The sequence below is a fragment of the Mus pahari genome, chromosome 21 (genome assembly GCF_900095145.1).
Source record: "Mus pahari chromosome 21, PAHARI_EIJ_v1.1, whole genome shotgun sequence".
Lineage (NCBI taxonomy): Eukaryota > Metazoa > Chordata > Mammalia > Rodentia > Muridae > Mus > Mus pahari.
This window is the reverse complement of record NC_034610.1, coordinates 23,278,464-23,289,531: the sequence shown is the minus strand read 5'-3', so window position 1 is coordinate 23,289,531 and position 11,068 is coordinate 23,278,464. Positions and strand designations below refer to the sequence as shown.

The window sequence follows — 11,068 nt, the reverse complement described above, 5'->3', positions numbered from 1 at the left end:
TGGGTCAGGGAAAATGGAGATCCTAAACACTTACTGGGACAACCAAGGGCATTCACTCTAGGCAGTCAGAAGCCAGAGGCGTGGGCTGGAGTGGTAACTTGAGGACCTGAGGCCATGGAACTCATATGAAACAGCTGGGGGTGAAGAGGCAAACAGGGGTGACTCCCAGGAGCTCCCAGCCAATGCGAGAATGGCAGGAGGCTCCCAGTTCCCTGGAAGCCTGAGGCACGGATGGCTCCTGGGAGTCTCTGGCCACCAAGCAATCCCTGACTGGCTCCTGGCTGCTGCCCACCATCCACAATTCAGGACCGGGGAACCCTGGCTCAGCCTTGCCTGCCATCAGGCTCAAGTGTGGGGAGCAGTGTTGGCAACCCCATCCCTGCTGGGCTTGTCCCTTGAAGCAGAACAGGGTGAGCCACAGAGAGCCACAGAGAGCTAGCTGGTGCCGGCCCAGTTCTGTGAGGTCCTGGCATTTGGACCAGTCATCCACAGCAAGTGCACACACCCATCCGTGCCAGGTGCAGGTGCTGGGCACCCTCTGACAGCATGGGACCGAGTTAGCTGCGCTGCACAGGCGCCCTCACCATTGTGCGACATGCCGAGCGCCAGGCACTTCTGGAAGCGGCAGTACTGACACTTGTTGCGGTTCTTCTTCTGGATCTTGCAGATCCGATCGCACTTCTCATACTCGAGCTTCATGCGGATTGTCCGTCGGAAGAAGCCCTGCGGGACCAAGGACGTTAGCCTGCGCTGCCCCAGGGCCCAGTGGCACGTAAGGACACAAAAAGGCTGAAACTGGCAGTGATGGGGAACATAAAAAATAAATAAATAAATAAAATAAAAACAAAAAACCAACATGATTTACTTTCATTGATGCTTTGCCTGTATATATGTCTGTGTATATCAGAAGGTTTTGAGCAGCCATGTAGGCACTAGGAATTGAACCTGGGTCCTCTGGAAGGGTAGCCAGTGCTCTTAACCAATAAGATTGCTCTCCAGACCCTAGGGGGATTTTTATTTTTATTTTTTGGATAAGAAAGAAGAAAAATATCCTTAATTAACAAAAAAAGATTAATTTACTTTATGTATGTGAGCACACCGTCATTGTCTTCAGACATACCAGAAGAGGGCAACGGATCCCGGCACAGATGGTTGTAAGCCACCATGTGGTTGCTGGGAATTGAACTCAGGACTTCAGGAAGAGCACTCAGTGCTCTTAACCACTGAGCCATTTCTCTAGCACCCCGTAAAAATTTTAAGGGCTAGGAATACTGGTCCATGGCCTTAGTCCCAGCTCTTGGGAGACAGGGGATCTCTGTGAGTTTAAGGCCACCTGGTTTACATAGTGAGTTCTAGGATGGCCAGGGCTAAACAGTAAAACCCCGTTTCAACAAAACAAAATTAGTAATAAGTTATAATTATAACCCTTTTGTTTTTATAAGAACTCGGTTTATTTAACATTTATTTATTTATTTATTTATTTATTTAGGGGTGTGGGGGTATGCACGTGAAGGTCAGCAGACAAGAATTGGCTCCCTCTTTCCATGTCGGTTCAGGTCGCCAGGCTTGGGGAGGCATCTCTACACTGAGCCATCTTTCCAGCCTAAGGCCCTGGAAACTGACTTCAATGGACACTCAGCCCAAGGCTTGCTCTTTCCTGCCTGCCTGCTGGAGCCCAGGCCCCAGAGCTGGCCATCCACAACGTCCGATTGGATGGCTGGGTCAGCAGGCAGGTGTCCATTTGGACCCCTGTCTTTTCTTCCCTTGGATGACCCAGAGCTCAGGCCTATAAGGAACCAAAGAGTTTTGCTGGGGCTATTTTCAGGGTCCTACCTGAAGCAGGCAAACCCCCATGCTCCTCAGTCCGTACCTTGCACCCCTCACACGCGTGGACCCCGTAGTGGAAGCCTGAGGCCTTGTCCCCGCACACCCGACACTCCATGTTGAGGCTGCCGCCTGAGGCCCCATCACAGCCCATCTGCAGCTGGTCCAGCAGGGAGGAAGGGGAGGAATTCTGGGAGAGGTCTGTGGAGACAGTACAGAGGGGCAGCTAAACAATCAGCTACCAGGCCTATGAGCCAAGTGAGGAAGGAAGAGCTGCAGCCTAGAGCTCAGCTAAAGAGCTCAGTCAGCCATGGGCTGTGTGACCGTGCATGTGTGTGTGTGTGTGTGTGTGTGTGCGTGTGTGTGTGTGTGTGTGTGTGTGTGTGTGTGAGTGTGTAAGCTTCAAGGGTCCAGCCTCCTCTCCAGGAGCACAGAGTCGGGGCAGCCGTGCTAGGCAGGCAGGTGAGCAGCTGCTGCTCCCAGCTTCCCTGACTAGGAGAGGAGGGGGCCTGGTGGGCTTTGGCTAAACAGCGTTTTCAGTGGGTCCCGGATGATGGTGGGGTGGAGTGTGTCTGTTGGGATGTGTGGGGTGCGGAGCTCTGCCCAGCTGGCTCCCATCCCAGGAGTTCTAGTCTCTGTGGACCCCAGAGGTGCTGTCGGGCATCTCTCAGAAGCCTCTACCCCACTCCCAGAAGTCCTGCTGGAGCGAGCTCAGGTGCAGCACCAACTTGCCCTGTTCTATTGCGTACGCAGAGGTTTGGGCTGAGGTTTCGATGCTGTCCTGGTGTGCTCTCTGGCTTGGGGATGGGGTGGGGCGTCTGTAGACCTCCAGAACCCTGTGATCAGCCAAGATAACCAGATCCTACTGGCTCCCCGAGGTAGGCCAGGGGGATTACTACCACAGAGAAACAGGCCCAGCTCACCAGGAGGTGAGTGGTGGAACGCCTCAGCCTGGGTGAGGGCTCCAGGCCGTGTGTAACTGACACACAAGGCCAGAGAAGCAGGACCCGTGGGGAAGGTGTCATGTGAGTGTGTGTGCTGAGCAGACAGAAATGGTGTCTGGGGGGCTTTTCCAAAAACAATGTCTCTGCTTCTTCCTGGCTTGAGGATCTGTCCTCATACCGCCACATCACCACACCTGGGGATGACCCCGCCGTAGGCACAGCTCCTGGAGGTGACAGGCCTGTGCCTTCTCTGCTACATCCTGATCAGAGTGTGCCAGACTGGTGACTGAACAGGTGGGGATTCTAGAAGACCCTTCTTCACACAGACCACTGCCCCGAGCTCACAGGGCGAGGGTGCAAAAGGCTGGGTCTGCTCTGTGGGCACCATTTTCCCTTTACTTTTTTAAAGCTCTTGTGACTCAGGCTAGCTCTGAACTCACTATGTGACTGAGGTCAGCCTTGAACATGTGTGTGTGTGTGTGTGTGTGTGTCTATCACTCCCCACTGGGGTTTTTTTTCTTTTTGAGACACAGTTTCTCTGTGTAGCCCTGGCTGTCCTGGAACTCACTCTGTAGACCACGCTGGCCTCAAACTCAGAAATCCTCCTGCCTCTGCCTCCTGAGTGCTGGGATTTAAGGCGATGGACACCACACATGGCTTCCACTGGGGTTTTGAGTCATGGTTTGCCGCCAAACCAGGAGCTCTGCCTGGCCTGGCTGACTGAGCAGTGAGCCTAGGGGTGTCATGTCTGCTAACCCAGCACTGGGGTCACAGGTCACAGGTCATACGAACACGCCCAAAGTATTTGCTTTCTCTTCTCTTCCTCTTTCTTCTTTCTTTCTTTCTTTCTTTCTTTCTTTCTTTCTTTCTTTCTTTCTTTCTTTCTTTCTTTCTTTCTTTCGATATCTGTGTAGGGGTTCTCTCTCTCTCTCTCCTCTCTCTCTCTCTCTCTCTCACCATGTATCTGTGTACCATGTGCATGCAGTGCCTGTGGAGGCCAGAAGAAGGCATCAGATTACCTGAAACTGGAGTTATAGACAGTTGTGAGCCACCATGTGGGTGCTGGGAACCAAATTTGGTTCCCCTAGAGGAGCAGCAAGTGATGTTAAATGTGGGACCGTCTCTCAGCCCCCGATTCTAATGTTTAAAACTGCATTTTAATTTATGTACTGTGTGTGCACATGTGGGGCCGGAGGACAACTCTCAGAGGCTTGTTTTCTCTCCACTGTGTGGGTCCCAGGATCAAACCCAGGTAGCCAAGCTTGGCAGCAAGCGCCTTTGCCCTGAGCCACGTCCCGGGCCCAGGCTAGCTCTTTCTGTGAGTGATAAGCATCTGAGTGCAGGTCCTCATGTATGTGTGCAGTCACTTCTGTCATGGCCTTGAAGCCCGTCTCTGCCTCCTTAGCTTCCCCACTGCTGGGCCACACCTGCAGCACGGCAGGTTAACACTCTACCGACTGAGCCCCATCCTCAGCCTCTTTTCTGCCCTTGACTCGCGGTCTCATTTCTGTAGCCCAGGCTGGCCTGTAACTCAGCCTCCTGGGAGCTGAGATTACAGGCGTTTAGTCACATGCCTGGCTATAGCATAGATTCTGAATGTTCCCTAAAAGCCCAGATGTTCAAAGCTTGTGGTGCTAGCGGGAGGTCACTGGAAGTGAGCCTTTGAGAGACACGTTGAACCCTGTCTCTTTACCATGTGTGACTCACCATACACCCCAAAGCAGTGGGGTTGCTGGCTGGGCTGGGACCTCCAACACTGTCTTCCTGAATAAAGCCTTTCTGTTTGAGGCGGTCCAAATGAGGTATCTTGACACAGCAAGGGAGCTAACACTCCTCTCACCACCACCCCCGTCGCTCTTAGGAGATGCCTTTGTTCACCTGATACACCTGCAGCTGGTCCCGGAATCCCGGCCAGGGGACCAAGACACCTCCCAAGGGTCTACGTTTACCGGGAGGGACAGGAGAAGAGGTGGCTTTTGCCAGGCCCCATCTACTAGCCAGGGGCCTTTTGGATTGTTTGGGTCTGAGATGGTCTAATTAAGTAGCCCAGACTAGCTGTGAACTCCCGGTGCTGCGCCTGCCTCAGCCTCCCAAATGCCACCATGCCTGGCTCGTTTCGTTTTGTGCAAGGTCACTTGCTGGTTGTACTTGGGACTGGGGCCTGCGGCAGAGGGTGCACTGGCACTGCCTGTGTTCCGGAACTCTACTGGGCGCTGCCTATCCCTTTATTCATGCAAAGCCTCCAAGAGATAACCCTCCAAGTCGGGCACTGTGCCCCTGCATAACAGGCGGGAGAGCTGAGGTCGATGGGGTTAAAGACAGTGGTGAGGATGGCTTTCCTGATCTGGCTGAGCTGTGATAGCCAGGTTTCCGCTCACAGGCTAGTCTGCATTAATTTAATCCCAGGATTTAGGAGGCAGAAGCAGGTGGATCTTTGAGTTTGAGACCAGCCTGGTCTATAGAGTGAGTTCCAGGACAGCCAGGGCTATATAGAGAGACTATCTCAAAAACAAACAAACAGACAAACAAACAAGCAAAAAAAGGAGAGAGATAAAGATGTGACTGTCATCTAACTCGGGAGACTAGAATACAGAGTGCTAACACTTCAGAATGCGTGTGGCTCTGCCTACAGGCGAAGGCTTTGAGAGAATGACTGGGTCCTCTTTCCTCCTGGAAGAGGGGACCCCACCTCCATTACAGCCCTACACACACACACACACACACACACACACACACACACACCTCCCTTTATCAGGTCTGTCTATCTGGGAATCCCTGACTAAGGGGGTGGCAATGCAGACTCTCCTGCGCCCACAGGCACGCTCTTCCTGTCAGTAGAACAGCTCAGCACTGATGGCGGAGGTCGGTTCTCAGACACTTGAACTCCGAGTAACCCTGGCCCTGGCACCCCACAGGACAATCAGTCTTGCCATCAGACTACAAGCTCAGCAAACACACACTATTGACCTATCCCCACGTCCTCACACGGTAGCGGAAGGCTCTCCTGAACATCTTGTCCTGGGGGTAGGAGGCACGCTGTTGTCACAGCCCTGAGGTGCACACGGCCCGCCTGGTTAGCCACGGTGCCACTGAAGCCCCTCAGTTCTCACAGCAGGATAAGCTCTAAGCGCCCCGGGGGCGGGGACTGGCTTTTCCTTATTTTGTTTTGCTTTTATTTTTGAGATAGGGTTTCTCCGTGTAGCCCTGGAACTTGCTCTGTAGACCAGGCTGGCCTCAAACTCGGGGAGGTCTGCCTGTTTGTGGTGGGATTAAAGGTGTGTGCCACCACACCCAGTTAGCTGGGTGGTTCCTTGACTGTTGTCCCATTTTGCCTGGACTTTGGGCTCCACTGGGCTGGTGTTTAGCTCTGTCCACCACTGCCCAGCTCGCTCTGGCACGGTGCCCAGCCCTGGACACTCACCAAATGCTGCTGGGGAAAGAAGCACACAGAGAGGAGAGCCACTGTCTACCTGGCTCCCGTGTGTGTGGGCCACTATGGAGCAAAGCGGAGAGGGAGGGTGTGAGTACCACCCCCCCGGGGGCAGTCCCGTGCCAGCAGGGGCCCCAGGCCCTGTGCTTCCTTGTTGCTGTGTGCCAGTGTGAAGCCTGCACTGCCGACCTCATGGGGACACAAGGGTGGCAGGTGCTGACTCGGAGCAGGGAAGTTTAGGTTGGAGCCATGCAGCCTTCCTACCGTCTCAGGGTTCCTTCAGGATTCCCAAAGGGACTCTGAGGCAAAAGTCCCAGATGCATGGGCACAGGCCAGGGGACCTCACTGTGCAGACCAGGCTAGCCTTGAGCTCAAGGCTCTGCTTCTGCCCCCGAGTGCTGGGTTCAGAGAGAGCGTCATCCTGTCAGCTCATCCATTTCAACTTTGGGACAAAACAGAACAAGAGCTTTTGGTATGAACATCACACATGGTTGCTGAGAACGACATACGTGCAGGCCGTGTCTTATAACGGACACGCCTTACCCCTCAGGACTCTAAATCAACTGTAGTCCTCTGGTTTACACTGTCTAACATCTATTATACATAAGGGTGTTGGGCTTTTTGTTCCAACAGGCTGGCCTGGAACCTGTGATTCTCCTGCTTCAGCTCCCAAGTGCTCGGATGACAGGCGTGAGCTTGGCTCTACCCTAGTCTGTCTGTCTGTCTGTCTCTCTCTCTCTCTCTCTCTTTCTTTTTAAGATTTATTATATATGTAAGTACACTGTAGCTGTCTTCAGACACTGCAGAAGAGGGCATCAAATCCCATTACAGATGGTTGTGAGCCACCATGTGGTTACTGGGACTTGAACTCAGGACCTCTGGAAGAGCAGTCAGTGCTCTTAACCACTGAGCCATCTCTCCAGCCCGGCTCTACCCTATTCTTAAAAAACCAAACCAAACCAACAACAACAACAACAAAAACCTTTCAACTCGGTGGTGCACGTCTTTAATCCCAGCACTCCAAAGGCAGGTGGATCTCTGTGAGTTTGGGACCAGCCTGGTCTATACAGTGTGTTCCAGGTCAGCCAGGGAGAGGCCTGGTCTCAAAAAAACCAAACAACCCAAAACAAAAAAAAACTTTATCATTAATTACTGGTGTATGTGATTTGTGTGACAGGGGATGTTGTAATATAGCACATGTATGTGATCTGTGTGACTGGAACGTTGTGACATGGCACATGTGGAGGCTGAGGGACAACTGTACAACTGGTCCTCTCTGCCACCTTTATGTAGGTTCCAGAGATCACACTCAGGTCTCTGGGCTTGTGCAGTAAGAGTCTCTACCCACTGAGCCACCTCCACCTCACCCTTTAAAAGCCTGGGGCAAGCACCTCGATCACTGAGCCATCCCACCTGATGTCACGTCACCCTTATAATGACCAGAGTGTCCCCGAGGCCACGGCAGGGCTTGCCTGAGGGATTTTCCACAGAGGGTGACAACCCTTTTCTGTTCCTATGAGCCATGCTGTGGTCACTCACTGACCCAACAGGCAGAGGGGACACATTCCCAAAGCAGATCTGCAGGGCGAAAGGGACACAAACCTGTACCATCCTGTCACCACTGCCACCAAGAGGCTCCACATCAGGCCAATAGTCTCCCACTGAGCTGACAGACAGACATCCTGAGTAGTCTCTGCTCACTGCGCACACTGGGAGCACTGTTTTCTGGCCACTCACCACCTCGACTGCTCTAGCTTCCCTGCGAGGGCTAGTCTCCTAGGCCAGTGGTTCTGACAGCTGTTTCCAGCCCAGCCAAGCCACCTCTAATGCATCCATTTATCAAAAAAGTAGGAGCAGACATGGTGCCCTGGGAGTCCCACAGTCTACGCTGCCCTAGATGTTCCCACCACGCCTCTTTTTGTCCTCAACTGACTTTGCCCCGGCCACTGCACTTTGGCTGGCACGTGAACATTACAACCTCTGTAATGGCTTGTGGTGGGAAATCACTTGTGTGAGGTGTGTGTGAAACCCAGCATAAGATGCTTCCTGCCCAGACCCAGATACGGGGACAAGGTTGTCAGGACAGGCAGCCAGGCCAGACCTTGTGCCTTTCTCCTCCCGGTTCACTTGTCCTCAGCATCTTCATGACACCTGGCACACTGCCAATCCCCTCCCCTCCCCCCGTCTCTCTGTCTCTCTCTCTGTCTCTCTGTCTCTCTCTCTGTCTCTGTCTCTCTCTCTGTCTGTCTCTCCTCTCTCTCTCTCTCTCTCTCTCTCTCTCTCTCTCTCTCCCTCTCGGCAAGGTCCAGGCTATACAGACCAGACTGGCCTTGAACTCTCAGGGATCATCCTGCCTCTGCTTCCTGAGTGTTGGGATTAACAGCACACACTGCCATGCCTCTGGTCCCTTGCTGCCCTGTGACAGTGCTGAGGACTTGCTAGCTTCAGGAAGCCACCCTCTCTCTGCAGGACCATCACACTACAGCCACACAAAAACATGGGCTACTCTGGACTCTCAGGTCACTCTGAGGACATGGGTGACTGACACTGGTCCTTCCACACCACCCTCTGAGTGCTGAAGAGGAAAGGCCTGGCTTTGTAGATCTCAGGCGGCATGGTTCAAGGATTTGGCCACTTCTTGATTGCAGGCCCAGGCAAAGGCTTATCCTACCCCACAGCCCTGTGACCTCGGGTACCTCTGGAGTGGCCTATCCAGTTGAAACCAGCGGCAAGCCACTCCCATTCCTTCTGACTAAGGCTGAGGGCCGATCCAGGATCACCAGGATGCACTGGCCCAAGACAGCCAGAGGAGGCGAGGCTGGGGAGGGAAAGCATGGGGCCTGAGGGGCCCTGCGTGCCGGCAGGATGAGATGACAGGGCTATGCTGGCCACCAGAGAAGGTCACCATTGCCACCAACAGAGACTCAATGAAGTGACCGGGCAAGTGGGCGGAGCCAGCTGAACCCTGATGCTCAAAAGCAGCCCATGTCACAGGCACTCACTCAGACCACTTGGCATTTCCGCTCAAACATGGCAGAGCTCAGGGTTAGTACCAGGTCTCCTGGGTCTGGTGGTCCATGACACCTGCAGGCATGCCCCACAGTTCCTAGTGCAGCTGGGACTATGGGTGCATCCCAGGGGCAGTGTCTATCCACACAAGGCTATCTCATGCACAGGCCCTGGGTTCACACCCTAGCACCACAGCCTGTTTGTTACCAAACGCTGCCTGGGCAGGTGCACATGTAGGGCCAGAGACGTCTGATGGGCAGAGTTAGCATAGGGACCAACACCTTCCCACCTCCCAGAAAAGAACACGTCTAGCTCACCTACACTCCTCTATGCGATTTCCCAGGGCCCCTCAGCTCACCGGCTGGTGACTGGCATGCCCCGGGCTCTGGCATCAGTCACTCTACTTCTTGGCACCCCACATTCTTCACAGAAACTGAACCCCCACTGCCGGCTCTGCCCCACCACCCAGCTCTGCCCCCTCCATACCTGCACAGCTGCTGGAAGGAAGTGTGTGCTCTGGTCCCCCATTGAGCTCTGGGGCTCCGTCACCCGTGGCCACTTCCTCTTTCTCCTCTTCCCGGGCCTCAGGGGTCTCCTCCTGTGGCTGTTCCATGACTGACCCCCACTTGGCGTGGCGCCTGCAGGCCTGGTCATAGCTCTGCCACCATCTGGGTCTGAGCGCAGATGGACTGCCTGGACAGGGAGAGATAGAGATGGTGAAGGAAGAGGTGGTGGGCACAGGCACCCTGCAGGGCCACTGTCACACAGCAGTGCTGCTCCTGTGCCCTCCTCAGTCCCTGTAGAGCTTTCTGGTTTCTGGAGACAGGGCTTTATAAAGCCCAGGATGGATTGAATTGGCCACATGGCCGAAGATGACCCTAACCTCCTGTCCCTCTGCTCTCGGTGTGGAGCACTGGTGTGAGCGATCACCCGGGGCCCTGGTCCTCAGGGCAGCCCCCCACCCCCACCCAGCACCAGGGCTAAGGATGCAGCTGTCCAGAACCGGTGTTCTGAGGAGTGATCTGTCCTGCCTGAGGTAGGAGGGGAGAGAACAGCCCCCACTGTGCTGGCTCCACGGACTGCAGAGCGAGCGTGTTCTCCCGGGATTGTCCCAGGAGGGGCTGGGCACTGCCTAGTTTTATGTCAACTTGACACAGGCCGGAGTTTGAAAGGAGGGCACCTCAATTGAGAAAATGCCTCCATAAGATCCAGCTGAAGGGCATTTTCTTAATTAATGATTGATGGGGGAGGGCCCAGCCCATTGTGGGTGGTGCCATCCCTGGGCTGGTGGTCCGGGGTTCTATAAGAAAGCAGGCTGAGCACCCTCCATGGCCTCTGCATCAGCTCCTGCCTCCAGGTTCCTGCCCTGACTTGCTTTGATGAACAGGATATGGAAATATTAGCTGAATAAACCCTTTCCTCCCCAGGTTGCTTCTGGCCACCGTGTCTCATCTCAGCAATAGTAACCTGATGCTACTCCAAGGTTCATCAAATAAAAAACTGCCCATAAATCCTGTTCTCAGAAGTGACAACTACAGGTGGGGTGGGGAAGGGCCGTGGAGAGCTCACCCAGCAGGGAGCAGCAGGACTGCAGCTTCTCAAAGCTCAGGGGAGCCCTGTTCAGAGCCTGAGCTCCGGGGGGTCCCTCCTTATGCATGTCCCACAGGCAGCTCAAAGGCATGCCATACAAACAGAAACACCCTTTGCCCAGGAAGCCCGGCTTCATTAAGGGCCTGAGTCTGTCCGTCCGGTCACCAAGGCCCCGTGGGACCTAGCTCTACTCAATGGCTAGGTTTGGAGAACAGCTTGGACGTGTGTGTGTGTGTGTGTGTGTGTGTGTGTGTGTGTGTGTGTGTGTGTG

The 11,068-nt window shown here is 54.2% G+C and overlaps 1 protein-coding gene across 2 annotated transcripts in view; it reads right to left on the bottom strand.

The window, feature by feature from the left end:
- Positions 1 to 11,068, bottom strand: part of Ppard (peroxisome proliferator activated receptor delta) — a 66,180-nt gene that overhangs the window by 3,500 nt on the left and 51,612 nt on the right. Inside the window, exons 3-5 of one of the 2 annotated variants that reach the window (XM_021221167.2) lie at positions 9,694 to 9,900; positions 1,871 to 2,025; positions 585 to 723 (exon numbers count right to left, since the gene is read on the bottom strand). In XM_021221167.2, coding sequence (XP_021076826.1) covers positions 585 to 723; positions 1,871 to 2,025; positions 9,694 to 9,820 — 421 coding nt within the window. In that variant the 5' untranslated portion in view covers positions 9,821 to 9,900. Of the gene's footprint in view, positions 1 to 584; positions 724 to 1,870; positions 2,026 to 9,693; positions 9,901 to 11,068 lie in introns of those variants that run through there. The other variant, XM_029533106.1, reaches the window with a different exon arrangement.